The sequence below is a fragment of the Numida meleagris genome, chromosome 12, assembly GCF_002078875.1.
Source record: "Numida meleagris isolate 19003 breed g44 Domestic line chromosome 12, NumMel1.0, whole genome shotgun sequence".
Lineage (NCBI taxonomy): Eukaryota > Metazoa > Chordata > Aves > Galliformes > Numididae > Numida > Numida meleagris.
Genome location: NC_034420.1, coordinates 12,629,657 through 12,648,937, shown reverse-complemented (window position 1 = coordinate 12,648,937; position 19,281 = coordinate 12,629,657). Strand labels below are relative to the sequence as shown.

Below are 19,281 nucleotides of genomic sequence, written 5' to 3'. Positions count from 1 at the left end.
TCCAAGCTTTAACATTAAGAAAGGCATAGATGTGGTACTTAGGGACATAGTTTAATGGGCAGTATTGGTGGTAGGTGGACAGTTGGACTAGATGGTCTTAGAGGTCTTTTCTAAACTTAATGATTCCACGATCCTATGATCCTATACTCTACTTGCCTTTCTTGCGAGCAGTACCTTCTGAACATGTTTTCTCTCCATCTGCGTTCAACTCTGTCTTCTTCCTTTCCACATTCTACTGGAATTGGCCAAAACCAAATCCAACCGCTTTTTCATGTGGCTTTAGTTGGGAGAGCTTTGTTGCCTTGGAGAGATCCTCTCCTTTCTGCCCAAAGCCTGGGCATCCCTTCCTTCATCAGTAGACTCCTGTACACCATGGAGTATGCAGGGATAGAGGTGGAAGAGGCTTGGATTGGTTTTCCCATTTCCAGAGGCCCCCGAAGTCATCTTCTCCAGGCATTTGCTCCAGGCTGCGTTAGCTCTATATGCTCTGTCCTGGTCAGTCCACCGCAGGACACACACTTCAGGTCTTTCTGCCCCAGCATGCCGTCCTTACCTGACTCTTCCTCTCCTTAATGGGAGAATTGGGTCTCCAAAGCAGATGCTGGCTGATAAGCCTCATGCCTTTGTGCAAGGTCATTTCGGTGCAAGGGAATGCTGTCCTGGTCAGCCACGGCTTCACCCTTGTAGGGATGCCACAGCCACATTTACAGCGAGCTTCAATGACCATCTGTGCCGGGGGAGGTCACCCCTAGAAATGCCTAGCCATGTCTATGCTTCATTTACAGGAGCTGTAAACCTGCCACCTGGCTGGTGGCTTTATTGCTTTGGATGATGCTGGTGTCAAAAAAATTTGGTGCAGGAGCCAGCTGGAGCACAGTCAGTTTTATATTTAATCTTTGCTATAAACGCAAATAAAGGTTCTGTATTTTGAGTGAGTGACAGACACGCTGTGGTCATTATTAAAGCTTCTAAAAATAAACCTCTGCCGAAGTGACAGGAGCCAGATTTTTCCTGGAAAGTATCAGCATGGGGAGGGGGGTAGCAGGGCAGCCCTTCTGCCATGCAGCCTGTCTCCAACAGCTGCACTGTGTCAGGAGCTCCTTCTTCTCATTGTTTGCTTTTTTTTTTTTTTTTTCCCCCAGAAATGCCTGAGCAGCTCCTTGCAGCAGCTTCATGCCTATCCAACCATAAATCAGTCCAGAGCAGTGAGCTCTGGAGTGCTCTAGGAGTGAGGCCTCTGTCCCCAGAGGAGGAAAATTTAGTGGATGTTGCTGAAATAATCACTGCCCTGCCCACACCCCGCTGGTTATCAGCCCGTCTTCTTTGCGGGAGGTGTCTGGTCTCCTGCTGGAATGCAGTAATGCAAGAAGCATCAGTACACATCCAGAATATGTCTTGAGCTCCCCGGGCCCACACGGTGCCTGGGTTTGGTTCCTGGGCACAGTTCTGTTTGCCCCAGAGGTTCCCTCTCAGCCTGGGGCTGGCTGGAACTCCTCAGGAGAGGCTTGGTGTCTGGTTTGGGTTACCCTCAGCCAGCCCAGCTCGATTCTGCGTTTGGCTTCAGGTCTCAGGTAAGTCCCCTAGCCTGCCTCAAGGCCCTATCATGGGGAGCCACCCCTGCTCAGTGGCCACACTGGGCAAGACTTCAACGAACACAACCCAATCCCAATGCAGTCCAAACTCAACGCACCCCAACACAGTCCGACCCCAACTTCAACTCTAAACTCGAACCCAACACCAACGAAACTCAACCCCAACGTAACCCACCCCTAGCCATAGCCCCGGCAGCAACTTCCGGCACTACATTTCCCAGGAGGCCGCGCGGCCGGAAGCGGACGTGACGTCACCCCGCGCGGCACGCGGCGCCCGGGGCAGCGCGGAGCTGGGCCGCGCCATGGCGGCGGAGGGCCGCGGGCGGCGGGAGCTGCTGGCTCTCATCCACCAGCACCTCCTGCGCGCCGGCTATGCGCGGGCCGCCCGCGAGCTGCAGGCGCAGCTCGGACAGGTAACGGAGCCGGGCCGGCTTCGGTTGGGCTGCGCTCGCCGTGGGCCTGAGGGGCAGCGCGGTGCGGGTAGGGCCGGGCCCGTGGGCAGGGTCTGTCTGCGCGGTGCTCTCGCTGCCCGGTGCAGCCTCGCGGGATGCTGGGAGCAGAGCCGGGGGCTGACGCGTGTTCTCTGCCCCCTAGAAGCTGCTCCCGTCCCTGGCGACGTCGCTGGAGGAGATCTTCACGCACTGGGAGAAGTGAGTGGGGAGGGACGCGGCTGGGGCCGGGCCGGGGGACACGCGTGGCCGTGATGTGCGCGGCTTCCCCTGTGTGTGGTGGCTGTGCTCGGCAGCCTTCCTCCCGCCCTCATTTCACATGGCAACGATCGTTTTTTATTAACAGTTCGTTAGCTTAGGGGTAAGTTGTTGCTTAGTTTTGAGATGCTGTTGATGTTGGGGTCAGAGGCGTGCTTTGCTTTCCCCGTCTCTGTTTCACTTTCCTTACTAAGCCACGTGCTTTACGCATGCACGTGCTTTACACATGCACATTGGCTGCAGCCAGTGCGAGCTGCACGTGGAGAGTGGGCAGAGACAGAGGTGTCACACCTCTCACAGCACAGAAATGATCATAGAACCGTTTGAGTTGGAAGGGACCCTTCAAGGCCACCTGGTGCAACTCCCCTGCAGTGAACAGGGTCACCCACACCTCAGTCAGGTTGCTCAGAGCTTGATCCAGCCTGACATAGAACGTATCTAGGGATGGGACATCCACTGCCTCTCTAGGTAACCTGTTCAAAGGATCTCCTGCTCCCAGCCAACCCTCTCATGCCTGTACTTGTCCAGCCTCAGTGACTTCCCACATCGTTATCCCACTGAGTGCTCCACGTGAACACCTGCAGCACGAAGCCTCCAGCTGTGTGCAGTGAGATGTTATTTGTTCTCACCCTCTGCACTTTGATGCAAAGCTGATGGCAGCTTCGGTGCTGGGGTAGCGGGGGGTGTCAGTGGAGCTGGGTCTTGGTGCCTGTGCTGAGAAGTGCCTGAGTGAAAGCATTCTTTTGGCTGTGTCCCCAGCCCTGGGAAGCAGGTGTTTGCTCCAGAGGTGTCTCCTGCTAGAACACCTCATGCCTTGATGCCTTGATCTTGCTCCTGCAAGAGCAGGGGAAAGCCTGAATCTAGGCAAGAATGGTGTAATGTAAGAACCAGGCTTTTGCAGTTCCTGCCTCTAACAATGTATTGTTTTCCTGGGCATTGATGCCGACCTTCTTCTGTGCCTGCTGTTCTATTACTTTTAAGCCTAAGAGATGACAGGGCACTCTCACTGTCTGATTCTTTGTTCTCTCTGGTGTCACCCTTATCTTGTGATTCCACCCCACAAGTATGCCTTTTATTCCTTGCCTGCCCTTGCTATGTCTGGTTTGAAGTTAACATGAGTGATGTGTTGACTTGTGGTTTGATTTATCCAGTAAGTGTCCTGCTTGGCCGAAATCCTCTTGTCTGGGTAAGCTGTGATCCTCTGGTCTTGTCACTTCATAGGCTAGAACATGCCTTTCCTCAGACTGTGCTGGAGCTCCCTCCCTTCTGACTGAGACCATCCTTGGTGCTGTATTCCAGAAACTTTCAAAGTGAGCCTAGCAGTTGGGATTTGCAGTCATTTAGGAGCAGCCTCCTTGCTGGACTGTATTTATTGTTGGGGGATGCTGAGTGGGTGAGGAAGGCTGCAGAGGTGCTGTAGTGGTCAGAATGCTGGACAGGTTCAGCCCTGGGTTCAGCAGGAGCACACAGAGCACTAGCAGCCCGCAACGGCTGCTGCAAGACGAGCACCTGAGGTCACCACTGCTCTCCTGCATGTGATGTATGGAACCTCTGGTCACACATGGCGAATTCTTGGAGTGGTTTCTGTTGTATTACCAGCTGCAGATGAATTGGGCAGGCATTCCTCCCCTCCTTGGGAGCTGTAGAGGAATGACACTTATTTGTCCTCAGGCTGAAGCCTGGCCTGAGAGTGGATGATGTTAAGTTTTTCAATTTGTTCTTCATATTTCCTTTTTTTGACACAAAATCCGTTCCCCTCAGAACTCCCTCGAAAGCCAAGAGAAGAAAGGTGAGTGATGAGGAGGCGGCCATCCCAGAGAAGATCAGAGTTCCTGATCCTGTGAGCAGCTCTGAAAGCTCAGAGAAGGAAGAGGATGAGAAAGAGAAGACGAAAACTGGAAATGGTAAGAGCCTGCAATCTCCCTGAATTTGACAGAGTAACAGTGAGGGGTTGTGTAGGAGCAGTTCAGTTTACTCGGCTAGAGAAAATGCTTGAAAATCAATGGCTATTCCCTCATGCTGTTAGGGCAACAGATATAACAAATTTATCAGATTTATTTCATGTAGAGTTTTTGAGGAGCACAGATGTATGCTGAGGCCAACGAAAACCTTTTATGATTCATTGGGGAGGGAAGGGATTGGGTTTTGTAGCATGGGTGAAGCCTTGGGAAGTAAGGCCCAGCTGTCTGTTGGGCCAGCAAAGAAAGGTATTTTCCCAGATGAGGGAAGGACATTTTATTTGGTCTGGACAGCCCTAGTACAGTTGATGTGGGAGGCACTGGCTTGTGCCTAACAAAAGCCCATGTATCTAAGGTGTTTTAGCTCAATTTCATCTGCTGTAGTACATCCCCTGGAAATGTGCAGGTTGTATCTTGACTTGTGGAGAGGAGGATGGGGTAGAAGCAAGGCACCTACGTGTTGCAAGAGTAGTGGCTGTGGTGTTGAGGCAGGTGTGGAGATGGGGCCCTGTCCTGCCTGCTGGGGACCCTCTGCAGACCAGAGACTGTTTTGATGTGAGAAGATCTGTCTAATTTCTCTGTGGCTCTCCTGTGCAGCAACCAGCCTTTCCCCAGTCACAAACTCAGCAGTGAATGTAGAAAGCAGTGAAGATGACGACTCCTCATCAGAAGAGGAAACGCCAAGTGGAAAGGGTGCAATTACGGTAAGGGGATACTGTCTCCTAAGTGTTATACTTGTCCAGATGCAAAATTGCCTCTTAAGGTAATGCTGTGTTCAATTTAGCCCCTCATTTTTCTATGGGCTTCTAATTTCTTTTGTTTTCTGTAGGTGACACCAGCTGCAGTGAGTGGCAAAGCTGCCAACTCCTTGCATTCTCCTATTAAATCCACTGCTCCAGGAAGGAAAGTAGTGGTGCCCTCTGCTGCAAACAGAACTGTGCTCTCAAATAAGCAGCAGCCCAATGCACCAGCTATGGCCCCAGCCAAGGCTGGGCAGAAACTGCCTGGTCCTGGGAAGTCTGGACGAGCTGTAGCAGCCGTGAGCCAAGCAGGACAAAGCAAAGCTCCAGTAATGACCAAAGCACCAGAAAGCTCCAGCAGCAGCAGCAGCTCATCAGAGAGTGAGGAAGAAAAGGAGACACTGACTGTGAAGGCCCCAGCCCCCAAAGTGGGTAAGGAGCCTGCAGGGCAGAGTGAATGCATGTATGTGTGCTCTGGCTTCACTGCAGATCAGATCCAAACCGTGCCATCAGCACGTTGCTTTCAGTTCCCTTGATGGAAAGCTCAAAGCAATGATTGCTCCTGGGGAGACTGTGATAATACTGCAAAGCAGGCAACTCTGAAGCTCTGTGGGATGAATCCAGCGTGCTTGCTTCCATTTTGAGTAGCAGATGCTGTGCTAAGGAGTCCGTCTGCATCTCTGGCAGCATCGTGCTCTACAGGGCTGGAGATGAATGTAGCATATCTGAAGAAGATGCAGCACTAATACAGTACTAATTTCAGCTTTCTAGACAGGGACTTCAGCATCTTTGGTTGCAATTGCAAAGTGATTATTTTAGGGTGTTTTGTGGTCTTTAGGAAAATCTTTTTACTGCTTTATTTGTTGGGGGTGAGGAATACATTGCAAAAGCTCTGAAAATGGTCCTTCTCTTGCCTCTTTTCCAGAGGAGGTTCAGTCAGGCTGGGGTGCCACTGCAGGGAGCTGTGTGTGGCTGGACAGCTCCCTGCATGGTCAGAGAGAGGCTGGAAAGGGATTTCTCATCTGCATGTACTTGGGGGAGTTGTGTTTGTGGGTAGATGTTTGCCTGGAAAAGCAGTTCCTAGCAGGAAGCTGATGCTTTTGGAAAGACTAGACCTTCTTCCCTGCAAATCCCGTTAGCTTCTCTCTGCTGCTTGTTTTGTTTTCCTGACTTCAAAAGCTGCATTAGCATCATGCTCAGGGAGCTGAGAGCAGGCAGCAGCTGTGTCATCTCCTTTCTCATGTTTCAGAGCTGAAGCAGGCTACTGAGAGCAGCAGTGAGGAATCAAGTGATGAGACGTTGTCTGAGAAGGAGCTTGCGACCACAGCAGTCCAGGTAACCTCTCAAACCCAGGGTCCTCATCCCCAGGAAATCACTTCCCCTCCCTCGAAAGGGAGAGAAAATGCTGCAGTGCTGTAATCTGAGAACATCCCTTTCATCCCTCAGTGCACAAAAACCCCAAATCCAAGGCCATAGAAACATACTGTGTAGCTGAGAGCTCCACTAACCTCTGCCAGCAGCAAACACTTCATTCCAGTTCCTCCCAGTGCCTGAAGTGGAGGGAGATCCTTTGATCTGTAGGAAGTGATTAAACACAACTGTACAGACGTGACATGCAGAAGAAGGGCAGGTTGGCCAGGTTGTCTGTGGACAAGTGGCTTGCTTCAAGTGCTCCACAGCTTCGGGGTCTGAATGAGCCTTTCTGGTCAAAGTCAGTATGGTGACCTTGCTTAAAACAGATTCTGCAGTTATGACTGAGCCAGTTTCTTCTCTCCTAACTATGTAAGATGTTATCTGGTTCTCCTGTTCTTCCTCCTGTTCCCAGGCAAAACCAGCTGCTAAAGCAGTGCAGGTTAATTCAACACCTGTGAAAAGTGCACCTGCTACTTCAGTGTCCACCAAGAAGAGTGCAGTGAAGCAAAGAGCAGTGCCATTAAACCAGGCTAAGCATGGCTCAGTAACGGTTCCAGTGGCTGCAAAACCTGATGACACCTCAGAGAGCAGTGACTCATCAGACAGTGGAAATGAGGAGCCCCCATCAGTAGTAACCCAGGTGCATCTGTCTGACACTGTCCTTGCACTCCTCTCCAAGAATGTCTGGTCTCATTTCCTTATCTTAGGAGACTATCCCCAGGCAGCTGGATGAAAGGATTCCTTGTCTTTTCTTCCAGTTGCTGATCTTCCTTCAGCATTTGTCTGTCCCAGGGGGCTCTGAAATCTTTCCTTGATTACAGTCTGAGGAAATTAATTATGCTGCCATGGAATTTGCCTTCTTTCACACTGTTCTGTCTTGTCTTGTCCAGACAAAGCCATCTTTAAAAACTTCCCAGGCCATCCCATCCCCAGTGAAAACCACACCAGCAGCATCACTCTCCAGCAAAGCAGCTCCAGCAAAAACACTTCCACTGTCCCAAGGGAAGCCAGCACCGAAACCAGCAGTGCTGAAGCAGACTAAAGCCACACCAGGAAGGACTGCTGCTCCTGCAAAGCCTGCTGAAAGTACAAACCCAGCGGAGAGCACTGACTCTTCAGACAGTGAAGAGGAGGATCTGCCTGTGCCTGTCAGCCAGAAGGTAGGTGATAGTGCATTCAGCTCGCTCACAGGAATTGGGGTGCACAAAGCAATAGTTCAGCCATTAAATGCTACCAGCGATCAGTTCAGGTTGATGATTGGACTTGATAATCTTGAAGGTCTTTTCCAACCTAGATGATTCTGTGATTCCTAAGGATTCTCAGGATCTTCCCTGAGGGACACCACTGCAAAAACCGTTGGAAAACACAAGAAAGCTCAGCTGAGGAACAGTGTCCCAGCAGCAGCATCATCTGGGTGTGGGGAGTAGATGCCAAGTGCCTCTTGTGAACTAATCTGATTCTGACTGATCCATTTCATTTGTACCTTCCCCCTCTGGAGTGGGCCTTGTGTGAGGGGTTGTCAGTGGTTTGGTCTTGCCTGACTCCCCTGTGTGCAGTTGTTCTGAGCTCTGGCTCTCTCAGTACCACTCAGACTAGAGGCAAATCCTTTTGTGAAAGCATCCTCAGTTGCGAGAGCATCCCCAGGTCCATTGTACGGATACCTGCTGCACTGACTCTGAGCTGCAGAGCCTTTTGGAAAGTGCCCTGAAAACAATGTTTTGGAGATGGTAGTTATTATCCGCTGGGGAGGAAGGGAATCCGGGGGCAGAGCCTCACGTGTCCTTGCAAGGAGGCTCTTTGTCAACGCGTCCTTTCAGTACTGACAGGCAGGAGCCTGAGAGGCTCTGCATTTTTGTCTTTATAGTCTTGGTCTGCTGAGGTGGGTGGAGGGGGACGCTTCTCTAACAGTTGGCTCTGTGCTGCTCTCTTCCTGCATTATTATATGTAAAGATTCGGCTCTGGGTGGTAGGGGCAGCTATTCTGATAGCTGGGCCATGGGGGATTCACTGTAAAACTATTGAGACTCATCCATTCTAGCAGGGTTGCAGTTGAAGGACGTACTGGGGTGGGTTTATTTTTCCCCCTGTGTTGGTTTGAAGCTGGCAGCAGCAAGTAGCTGTCTTGCCAGTGGCTGTTTAACCACTTCAGCATCTTCCCTCTTGCAAACTGGCAATTACTCTTCAGTAAATGTAGTTAGCAAAGAAGAGCTTGTCATCAAGGGAGCTCTATTTTTGCCAAACAGGCTGTTTCTTCTTGTGTTAGTAGCCTGCCAACAGGGACCTCAAGTGAAGCCTGAAGATTAAACCATTAGGCTTAGCTGTGTCCACAGTCCTGTCCTCCCAGTCAAACTCTTAGCTCATCCTCACCATCTGCTACTTGGGCATATGCTAACCACTGACTTGCTGCATCCTGCAACTTCCTCTGGCTTCTGTGCAAGATCCAAACAGATACAGAGCGTTGGAAGCTGCTTCATCTTTCCCTGTGGGGGTGGATTAGCACAATTAAAATGAACATCATGCCTAAATTGAACTGCTTAATTGGTATGTTTACCCCTGAAGACTCAGGGGAATATTTAGTCAAAGAAGTTGACAAGGTGTTTGCTTATTTTTGGAGGGGAGGTTGGTGGGGGGGGGACAGAACAGATTGACCTTAAAGACCCCGTGAGCCTCCTTTCTTTTGGAAATGTCAATTCTGCTTTGCTTCCTTTCTTCTTAATGTTGTGGGCCAAAGATGGCACCCAAGCCCACCGTGGACAGGCATGAGATGCATAAATACCCATGCTGGGAGCTTGTGTCATCCCTGAACATCCCAGGAAAACCTACACAGGCTGCGCTGCTAGAAGTTGTGCCTGCAAGTTTTTGTCTTAGTCTGCAGGTCCTGTGGGGAGAAGCCAAATCTCCCATGAGATGGAGAGTCTCTGCCTCTCCCTCCCCGAATCCTGTCCCTATGCTCCCTTGTGGGTGGCAGTACTACCTTCACTGTGTCATGACACAGCTGAGCTACTGATTTCAGTACTGATACGCTGGGGGCACTTCTGTGGTGCACAGACAGCAGCGGAATGTGATGGTTACAGTTTGCTCATTGCACGTGGCTTGGCGTTGCTTCCCCCTCTTGTCATGCAGCACTGCATGATGCAAATGGACCCAGTGGAGTGACAGATGGGTTGTGCAGGAGCTGAGTCATCACTCGTGCTGATCCACAGGCAGCTCCTGGTTTGGGGGACTGAAGAAGGAGCAGGAAAAATGATTTCCTCTTGAGTTATTTTCCTCCTCTCTGAGTTACTGCAGCACCTGTGACTCTAGGCTGTCAGAACCCCCCTCCTGTGTAACCCTGCTCAGCCATACGGCTGGCCTGATTCTGTCTGGAGCTATGCCATGGGACGTGGTGGCCGTCAGCCATCTGGCAGTGGCCAGGATCAGGTGGATGGAGGGACCTTGGCCTCTGCCCAGGAATATCTGAGGAATCCCGAGGCTGTATAAAAGCTTATGGTGGTTTCTCTGTGGATGCTGTGATGCTCGTTCTGTGCCAGGATTTCTCTGTCTAGTTCTTCCACAGGTCTTTTTCAATCTCTTCTTAAGTTAGAAAGCAAAGCAGCCCTCCTGCTGTGCATCCAGGAAGGGGGGTAAGCCAGTCCTGGTGCTGGGAAGATCTTAAAAGGGACAAGTGGAGTTTGATCTCGATAGATTTTTCCCTTGCGCAGCGCTGCCTGGGAAGGAAAGGGAATGGAGCTAGCACATTCAAGTAGACCATGTGAATTCTAGTGCTGGCTTCAAGCAGTTCTCTCTTCAGCATTGCAAATCTGGCCTCTCTTCTGGAGATAGTGACTCACTGGAATCAAAACAAAACAGACAAGTGAGGTTTGCTGCCCCCCTCCCAAAGTGCTTTTGGAGGTTTCTGTTTCTCTAAGCAGAGTCAAAATGTGCTTGGCTTGTTCCGAGTGCTGTTCTGTAATGGGATAAACATGCAGATGCTGTTGTCTGTTTAGTGTTTGGCTTGGAGATGATAAACACTGCCCCAGTGGCAGCCCTCGGTGGGGCTGTGCCAGGAAGCACGATAGGATCCATCCTCCCACGAGGCGGCTGGGCTGCTGCTCTCGGCTGCTGGCCAGGGCTGGTGGAGGGCTGAGAGCAGGCAGGGCTGGGTTTGCAGCATTGCAGGACTGGGAAGTGGGGATGGCAGGGGCTGTGCAGCGGGGTGGGAGTCCGTCTTACCCTCTTGGGGCAGACCCCGAGGCACGGCACCAAGCAGCCTGTCAGCGTGAGGGTTGGATGGGGGCTGCCTGCCCTGGAAGGCGTGATGCTGCTCTTTGGCAGAACAGCCCGAAGATGAGCAGAGTAAACTGAGTGGGTGCAGAGTGCTGCAAGCTCGGAGAATATCTGCGGGTGGTGCAGCTACCAGATCTCTCAGCAGGCACTCTCCCTCTGCCACTGCTAGCCTTCAGCAGTGTGCAGGAGGGATGTCTGCAGCCTTCTGCCCAAGCTGTGAGAGCACATCCCAGTTGAGTTGCAGGCTTCTTTCTGTTGTATTAATACCACATTCCTGGGACTGTGTTTCTTTTTTTTTTGTTCAGAGGTTACCAGAACAGCCTGGGCCAGTTCCCAGCTTGAGCCAGGCTGCTAAAGCTGCGACTCCTGAAAAAGCAGTGGGAAGCACCTTGAAGAATGAGACCTCCAAAAGTGGAAGCAGTGACTCGTCTGACAGTGAGGAGGAGACTCTGGTGTCACAGGCACAGCCTGCACTGCCTGCTGGTGAGTCTCGTGTTAGTGACCAGGATCCCTCACCTTCATCCCCGTGGTTTCCTTCTCTACCCTGTAAATGGAACCACCCAGCCTGCTAGTGATAACTCCTGTCCTGGATAGCCAAGGAAAGCAACTCTTTCTCATAGTAACAATCTCTTATGTTTTTTCTGCAGTGAAAAGCAATGCGATGCCCCAGCCAACAAGCGTGAAGAAAGTGTCAACTCCCACGCCAGCCCCAGCCCCTCCTCTGCCTATGGACAGCAGTGATGACTCCAGTGAGGAGTCAGATTCTGATGAGGAAATAGTCCCCCCCACACAGGTAAAGAGCTGCTGACCTGCTGAGTGTGGGTGCTGAGGAGATATCTCAGGTCTGTAGAAGGTAGTTCAGTGGGTGATGGATGGTGCAAAGAGGAGCCCTCCTCTCAGGGTTTCTTGGCAGCATCCCTGGGTCCCGGTGACCCCATCTCTGGGTGTGCATTTCAGCAAGCTTGGTGTATATGAGAGCAGGGAAAGGTGTGAATATTTTGGCAGGAACATGACTAGATGTGTGAGCCCAGAGCTCCTCTGGGACTCCATTCCCTTTGCCCTACTCCAGGGAGTTAAACAGACTGTAAAGGCAGCCAAGTCCTTGCAGGCTGAGTTTTTCCATGAGCTGTGTAGCTGGTTTCCCTCCCCGTTTCCTCCCAAACCCTTTGCTGGGGGATGCAGCTGGAGCTTTTTGCTGCTTACCAAGGCTCAGGAGGCTGGATGGATCTGTGCTGAAGGGGGGCACAGTGCACTTTCAGCCAGAGAAAGAGTCAGACCCCTACTTTAGAGAGTGGAGATGACCCCATATCCGTGCCAGAGACACTCCTGTGTGTTCATGAAGCCGATCCCAGCTCTCTCAGCAGAGTCTGTTCATGCCATGTCTCTTTGTCTCTCCATGCTGGTACTATAGGGCCATAGCTGAGCTCTACAGGGCTTGAACTGCCTCTGCATGAAGGTATGTTGGGGGTGTCTGCACCCCTGCTGTAGCTTGAGCCCAAGAAAAATGCCACGTGAGAAAGCCTTGACTGTGGAGTGTGGTTGTCATTCCTACATGATGGGGGCTTGGCTGCTGCTTTGAGCCCAGGGCTGAGCGGCCAAGTGCACTTCTTGTCCTACTTGTCTACACGTATGTATCCCCTTTCTGGCCAGCACCCTTGCTGGGAGAGGGGGATGATGAGCATTCAAAGAAATCCTTCCCCATGTTGGCTAATGCTATGGCCAGTGGAAGTGCTGCCTTATCCCCAGCTGGTGGGCAAGCAGCCAGCCCGAGCAGTCCTTGATTAAAGCTTATTTATAATACCAAGACTGTATAAAATAATGCAGTTGCTGTAACTTGAGCTTTGTGCAAGACGGCTGAGAGCTCTCGTCAGATTGGCAGTTCTCTGTATTGTGCAGCGTAGCCTTCTTTTCCAAAAGCCAGATGTTGTGTGAAAAGTGTCAGCCCACAAAGACCCAGCTTGTCAGAGATGGTGAGAGGGAGGGCTGCTCACGTAGCCTTGTTTGTAACACAAACCAGGAGGCTGAGAGTTCCTTTGCTGCCCTGCTGCCTCCTCTGCTGGTGTTTGTGTCTTGGACCTGATGTCAGTGTCTGATTTCCATGCCCATGGCTCTTCTATTTTTAACCTCTCTTACATTAAGTTTGATGGGAGGCTTCAAGTGTGAGGAAACACAACTGCTCCTTGTTAATTTGCTCTCTAATCCGTGACTTGCTTGTGGACCTCAAGGCAGATTTGACCTGCACTTGGTGTCTTTGCTTTATCTTTCTTGCCAATTAACCCCGAATGTGTTATACCAGTATGTAGGAAAGTCCAGGTGCCTGCTCTGCAAAATACAGTCTGCAGTAATAATCCTGCTAGTGCTGCCATGGATAGATATCCCTCGGCCTACAAGCACATTGTATTCTGTCTGTGAGCCCTCAGTATGGTTGCTTTTTGGGCACTAAGCTAATGCAGTAGGCACATGCAGGGTGCTGGCTATGCACGAGAGCTCACAGTAGACAAAGCTGACCAGTGAGAAGAAACAGAATAAGAGCATTAGAGCTTTGCTGAAAATGAAGGAGGTAGCAGTGGGTTGGTGCGTGCTTCTGTCTGTTTTCTCTCCAAGTTGTGCTCTGTCCTAATTTTCTTTCATTTCTATTTTAGACTCTGTCCCAGCAGAACATCAAACCAACCAAGGTTTCAAGCACAGTGGCTGCCAAGGCTAATGCCACACCACCTTCAGGGAAGGGGATAAAAGCACCTCCTATCCCTCCAGTTTCCAGAGTGTCTGAGAGCTCAAACAGTGATTCCTCAGAGAGCAACACAGTGGTGGGAGAGGTAAAGACAGAGATGAATGTGGGGAGCTTCCCTGGGGAGAGTGGGCAGAGGGGGTGGGTGTGCTGGAGACTGAGATTGTCCCCTTCTGTGGCAGCATGCTTGGGAAGGGGGAGATTGCTCTATTAAAATAGAGAACCACTGTTACTGCACTGATATTGCCAAGCCTAACTGTTCTAGGCTGCTTTGTCCAGTCATGAGCATGAGCAACTACTCCTTCTTCCATATGCATTTCATCTTTCTCTCCTTAGGCTGTTCCTCCTTCTTGCCTAAAGCAGACAGCTCCCACAGGGAAAGCTCCTCCAGCCAGCTCTGCTGCCCCACAGGCTGTTTCCATCCTGAGAAGCCCCACTGCCAAGTCGAAGAAGCCAGGCCCACAGCCAGCTCAGGATGCCAGGCTGAGCCAGACTGCACCACTCACCCAAGCAGAGGAGAGCTCAGACAGCAGCAGTTCCTCTGACAGTGACAAGGAGACACCCAAGCAGCCCCCCAAACCTGGTCAGTTCTCTCAGGAAGATGCTCTCAGTGCTGTGGGCCAGGCTGGGGTGGGACAGTGCTCTGTTCCCCTGTGGGAGGCGTGTCTCCTTCACATAGTGGTTGGAGAGTGGTTTCTTCAGCTCTGCAGAGTGCTCCCCTTTGGAGGGAGAAGGCCTGTAGGTGGCAATCCTCATGGGCTGGGTAGGTGAACTCAGCCCCAGCCAGCAATGATGAATTTAATGGGATGAACTGTGCTCCTCCAGCAGGCATGCTGCAGAAACCAGGAGGGACTGAGCCAGACGACAGCTCCTCGTCGGATTCCAGTGAGGATGAGGAGGCAGAATCACAGGTATCATACCTGAGCAGGCTGGGATCCATCTTGCAGCTGACTCCTGAGAAGGAGAGAAGAGGTTCAGTTTTCCACCATAGCAAATGGAAAGCTGGGGTAGTTTGCTAGCAGGAAAGTGAGGGCTCCCCAGTGTAGTGCTGCGTGTAGGGCCTTCTGGTGTGGGGAGGCATGGGCTTTGCAATCTGGAATGCTTCCCCAGGCAACCAGGCCTTGGGTTCAGAGCTCATGATACATTTCCCTGCAGATGGGAGGAGCTGGTGCCTAGCAAGGGTTAAACCAGGAGAACTGGTGCAGAGTCTCAATAGCAGCAGGACTTTTCCCCCCTTTTATTTGTAACTTAACCCGCGTCCAAGCCATTAAATTCCCTCTGTAAGTAATGTGCAGGGCGTGCAGCACATCTGCAGTGCATTAGCTGTGCGTGGGTGCACGCTAATGGCCAGGAGCCTCCCCCAAGCCTGCTTTACTGGGTGAGAACAAAGGAGAGACCCTATCACCATCAGCTCTTGCTGTTGTAAGCTCAGAGTCCGTCTGTGCTAGCTCCCACTCCTGGCAGCCCTGCCTTGCCATGGCCTCTCTGCAGTGCTGGCTCAACCATGCATTATCACTCTGCGCGTGGCCAAAGTGGAGTATCTTCACTTGGAGTATGGGGGCAATATCAGCAGAGAGAGATCTATGTGCCTGGTGTGAGGGAGGATGCTCTGCTGTGCTGTTTCTTCAGCGTGTCTGTGCTGTTTCAGTCCCTCCTCACAGGCTATACGAGCCTCTCCAAGAGCCCAGCAGCACCTCAGGCACCAAAGACGGTTCCCCCCCAGCCTGTAGGCAATGCAGGGCAAGGGAAAGCAGCTGTGAATGCCACTAGCTCCCTCGCCAAAGTCTCCGTGAAAGCAACCCCAGCTGACAGCTCCAGCAGTGACAGCAGTGACTCTGACACAGACGTCGAGCAGGTGTCTGCAAACCACAAAGCAGGTGGGTCCTTTGGCAAGGCCAGGAATCTGCCTGGCGCAGGAGCAGAGCTGTGTTGGCACAAGAGTGTGACACTGGGACCAGGGCCTGTTCTCCTTGTGTCTCCACTGCAAAGCCCAGCGTGGGGTGCTGCTGCCGTCTGCTGGCTTCCCCTGGCCATGACACGGCCATCTCTGCTGTAGCTGGGACGGCCAGCAGATTTTTGCTTTGGAGGAAGAACTGGGTATTTTTCTTCAAATGCATGTTCCCCTCCTCTGCTAACTGTGGTCTGCGTAAGGAATGCTCACAGAGTTGTCATCTCTCTCTCTTGTCCCTGTTTCTGCAGAAAGCAAACCCCCTCCAGGCCAGGAAGCCACAGGAGCCTCCAGCAAAGAGAAGGTGGCAGGAAAAATTGATGCAAGTCATGCCAACCCCAAGCCTTCCCCAGTCAAGAAAGCCCTGGCTGCGAAAGAGAATGACGTTGAGGCAAAAGAGTCACAAGTGACCCCACTGCCACCTGCGCTGCTTTCCACCCCGCAGCCAGAGGAGTCAAGTTTGGGCAGCAGAAGTGAGGTCACCACTGCTGCTGGAGTTCCTGCAGTGCAAACACCGGAAGGGTTGGAAGAGAAGAAGAAGAAAAAAAAGGAGAAAAAAGAAAAGAAGGAAAAGAAGAAACCTTCCTCCACAGCAGACAAGGCTGTGAAAACATCTAAGGGCAAAGACAAAGAGAACAAAAAACAGAAAGCATCTCGGAAACGGCCAGGAGAGGATGGGGCTGTTGGGCAGCCCAAGGAAAAGAAGCGGAAAGGGCAAGATAACGAAGAAGTACCCAAAAAGAAGAAAAAGAAAGCAGCTGATGACCCAGAGAAGCTGCCAGGCAGCAAGGAAAAGAAAAAATCAAGTAAAAGTAAGTTTCTGTGCGGTGTCGTGTGGGACTGCATTCACAGTAGGTTCTTGCAGCTGATGTGCGCTCAGCCTCTGTTGCAGGACAGCCACCTTCCTGTTAGCCTTGTCTCCTTCCTTTCTGGCCCACCCAAAGCCAGTGCCAGATTTTTAACTCACCCCTTTAGTATTTTTTTCTGCATTTTCAGCATCAGGTCATACTGCAGGCAGCAAGCTGGGCTCTCCTGCCTCTGTCCTACATCCAGCACAGCAGGAACCATGTAATACTTGCACTGATCCTTGCTGCTTGCAGAGCAAGCTGATGTCCCTATGCAAATGTCATGGGATGACTTCCCCCATGGTTTTCTCCTTTCCTGGCCTTTACCAGGGCTGGAAGTGTCTGGCTCAGGGCTGGCAGAGGACTGAGGTGAGTCTGTGCTGAACTGCCTGAGGCCTCCTTGTCCGTCTGCACTGGGTTAACACAAGGGCATTTTTTTATCCTTTGCAGCTCAGAATCCATTTGCAAATCATAGCTATTGTAGGCTTCTTCAGGAGAGAGAGAGAGAGAAGATGGAATGGGTAGGCCAGATCTGCTGGGCTTTCTGTTCTGCAGAGATGCATCCCTTCATTTTTGGAGGAGGCAGCCTTGTCTGCCAGCCTCTGTGTGGGCTGTTGCACAGACATGCACTGGAGCTTCTTGGTACAGTCGTGCTCAGCTGAAACTTGTGTCCATCTGGTGTTGGTAGCTCCCCTTGCTTTGGTTTCTGTGATGTGCTCAGCTGCTCCAGCACTGAAACAGTTCCTCAGGGTGGTTGGGTAGCAGCAGGTGGGAGGAAGGGCATCCTGCCCAATTCTGCCCCCACACTTGCAGGGATCAAACTACTCAGGCCTGAGGGTATTGGAGAAACAGCTGTGGGCACAGCTTCCTTCTGGCATGGCTCTGCCCTCACCCAGAGGTACTGCCATGGGTTGAATGTGATCAAGAACTCATTAGGAATGCCGCCTCCTCAACCAAGAGCTCCTGCCACTCTTTGTGTCCTCTCTCAGAGGCCTTAGTTGACTTTTCTTTCCCAGAAAAGAAAGCAGGAAAAGAAAAGAAGAACAAAAAGATGTCCACAGAAGGGGAGCCGGCAGCAGATGGCTCTGCTGAAGTTCCCAAGAAGAAAAAGAAGGTATGTGGGAAACCTGGGGCAGGGTGCCATGGGGACAGCCATTCTGAGGAGCGCTTGGGACGCTCATTCCTGCAGCACACGAGGCTGGAGGGGAACAGAGCTGTGTCCTGGCCTTGCTGACAGTACAGAGCCTCGGGACACAAACCACGAACTTTGGTTTGTTGGGATTGGGGTGGCTTGAAAAAGGGCTTTTTCCTGTATCCCCCAGGGAAGATACCTTCCCTTAAAAGGAACAAAATCCTGAGGCCCTTTTGTTTTCAGGGAACTTGCCTGAGGAGCAGGCACTCGTCCTTCGCTGTCTGTTCATCTAGCTGTTTTCAGCAGGAACTGGCTCTCCCGGGGGCTTTGCAGGCTGTTGCATCCCATGCCAGTGGCTAGGAAAGGGTGGCAGAGGGAGACAGAGGGTGTTCCTTGTTGTGGATCTGTCCTCGTAGAGATGGCATCTGAGAAGCATCTGTGGCTCACGGCTCTGCTCGGTGCTCCGTGTTTGTGATGCACGTATACTGATTTATTTTTCACCCTTTCCTTTTTTTAGAAGAAGAAAACAGCTGAGCCTGAAGGATTGTTGTGAGAAGGTACATGGCCCGTGGGAGCTATCAGTTGGTACCTCTGAGCGGCGGTAACCTTGGCCAAATTCAGTGCTCCTGAGCCAGTCTTGGGAAGACAGTGTGCCCTGTAACCACCCACTGTGTGAGGCAGCCTGGCCCCATATTAGAGAGCCAGGGTGTGGAACAGAATAAGGAAAGTCGTGCAGAAGTGTGCTGGCTTCTCTGGATGTTTGACCTCAACTCTTTAGCTGCTGAAATCCGGATGCCCAGCCTAGACGTTGCTGTCCTCTGTCACCAGCAGAGATAAGGGGCCTCTGGCAATGTCTGTGTCCTGGCTGACCACAGGGAGCTTGGAAAAGTCATGTGGATTAGCTGGTGAAGTTCTAGCCACCTGGAAGTGGACCAGATGAATCTGCCTCCACTCTGCTCAGCTGTATGGCTGTTATTCTCTTTGCTATCCCTAATTCTCTTAACTCCTCTCCCCAAAGGTACCGCATCCCTGTGATTAAGGATTTATGGGTGAAGATCAAACAGAAGAGAGGAAAAAAGGAAGCCCATCAGCAGAATTCCAACTTCTTTTTTTCTTTTATAAATAATAATTTATAACTTCTTTTAACTGTGACTTTTAGAGCAGAGTGATGTAACTTTCTGCTTCCTGTCCTGCTGGGGCCCAGAGCTGTGTTCATCACCCTCCCCGACAGCTCCCGTGCTGCACTAGAACTGAACCGAGGGAGGTGGTTTGACCAGAGAAGAGCCAGTGTGCAGAAACTGCTTTCCTCCTAGCTGATGCCCAGCCACCTTTTTTCTCTTCACAGAGCTATATTTTTAAGAGAAACTTTTACTCTCCTTTTTCCTTCTGTGATTTGTGGTGTCAGACCTTTTGCTACCTACGGAAGAGAGCTCTTTGGGTTTAGTTTTTATTCTAACACACACTGACGGCGATGGTTATTGTGTCCCTGGAGTTGCACTGAACAGCTGTGTCCAGCAGCTGTTCTCAGCCAAGGCTGCATTTTTTTTTTGTGTTTCTTTTTTTATGGAATACAGAATAAAAGAGGAACGGTGAGACTTTGCTTCAGCTGCATCTGAGGAGAGGGGCGAGGAGGGCTCTGAGTCTGGGCTGTGGGGCTGAGCTGGTTGGGGGCAGGAGCTGACTTTGGAGGACGCTACAGGTAGGAGGGGAGTACCCAGCATCTAACCCAGCTTCTTGGGCACATTCTCAGCCCCTGGGAGAAACTGAATTGCTTTCTGCAATGTCAGAGGTGAGGAAGAAGGGACCAGACCCGTCTGGGTGTGGATGGGAGCAGGTGGCTGAAGAGTTCAGCCGTTTTCTTCCCTTTTTTTTTTCCTCCTTTTTTTCCCCAGAATTCAATTCATTTTTAACTCAGGCTACTTGCAATCCAGCGGGCATTACTGCACAGCTTGA

At 51.4% G+C, this 19,281-nt stretch overlaps 1 protein-coding gene across 3 annotated transcripts; it reads left to right on the top strand.

Annotated features, from left to right (window-relative positions):
• Positions 1,848 to 18,923, top strand: TCOF1 (treacle ribosome biogenesis factor 1). 3 transcript variants are annotated; one of them, XM_021410112.1, is made up of 18 exons: positions 1,848 to 2,005; positions 2,187 to 2,242; positions 4,061 to 4,203; positions 4,855 to 4,961; positions 5,087 to 5,429; positions 6,247 to 6,332; positions 6,823 to 7,050; positions 7,301 to 7,570; positions 10,981 to 11,158; positions 11,323 to 11,468; positions 13,318 to 13,491; positions 13,740 to 13,986; positions 14,229 to 14,314; positions 15,052 to 15,280; positions 15,603 to 16,163; positions 17,213 to 17,310; positions 17,846 to 17,885; positions 18,347 to 18,923. In XM_021410112.1, the coding sequence occupies exons 1-17, from the start codon at positions 1,895 to 1,897 to the stop codon at positions 17,879 to 17,881; spliced, it is 3,099 nt and encodes a 1,032-aa protein (XP_021265787.1). In that variant the 5' UTR covers positions 1,848 to 1,894; the 3' UTR covers positions 17,882 to 17,885; positions 18,347 to 18,923. The 3 variants fall into 3 exon arrangements, with proteins under 3 accessions (XP_021265787.1, XP_021265788.1, XP_021265786.1); XM_021410113.1 differs by having other exon boundaries at positions 14,232 to 14,314; positions 17,846 to 18,923; XM_021410111.1 differs by having other exon boundaries at positions 17,846 to 18,923.

Excerpts from the sequence above, each read along its gene's own strand:
- TCOF1 (XM_021410112.1), top strand. The coding sequence starts at position 1,895 with ATGGCGGCGGAGGGCCGCGGGCGGCGGGAGCTGCTGGCTCTCATCCAC. Across the intron at positions 4,962-5,086 it reads GTGGAAAGGGTGCAATTACG|GTGACACCAGCTGCAGTGAG; the intron begins GTAAGGGGATAC and ends TGTTTTCTGTAG. Across the intron at positions 13,492-13,739 it reads GCAACACAGTGGTGGGAGAG|GCTGTTCCTCCTTCTTGCCT; the intron begins GTAAAGACAGAG and ends TTCTCTCCTTAG.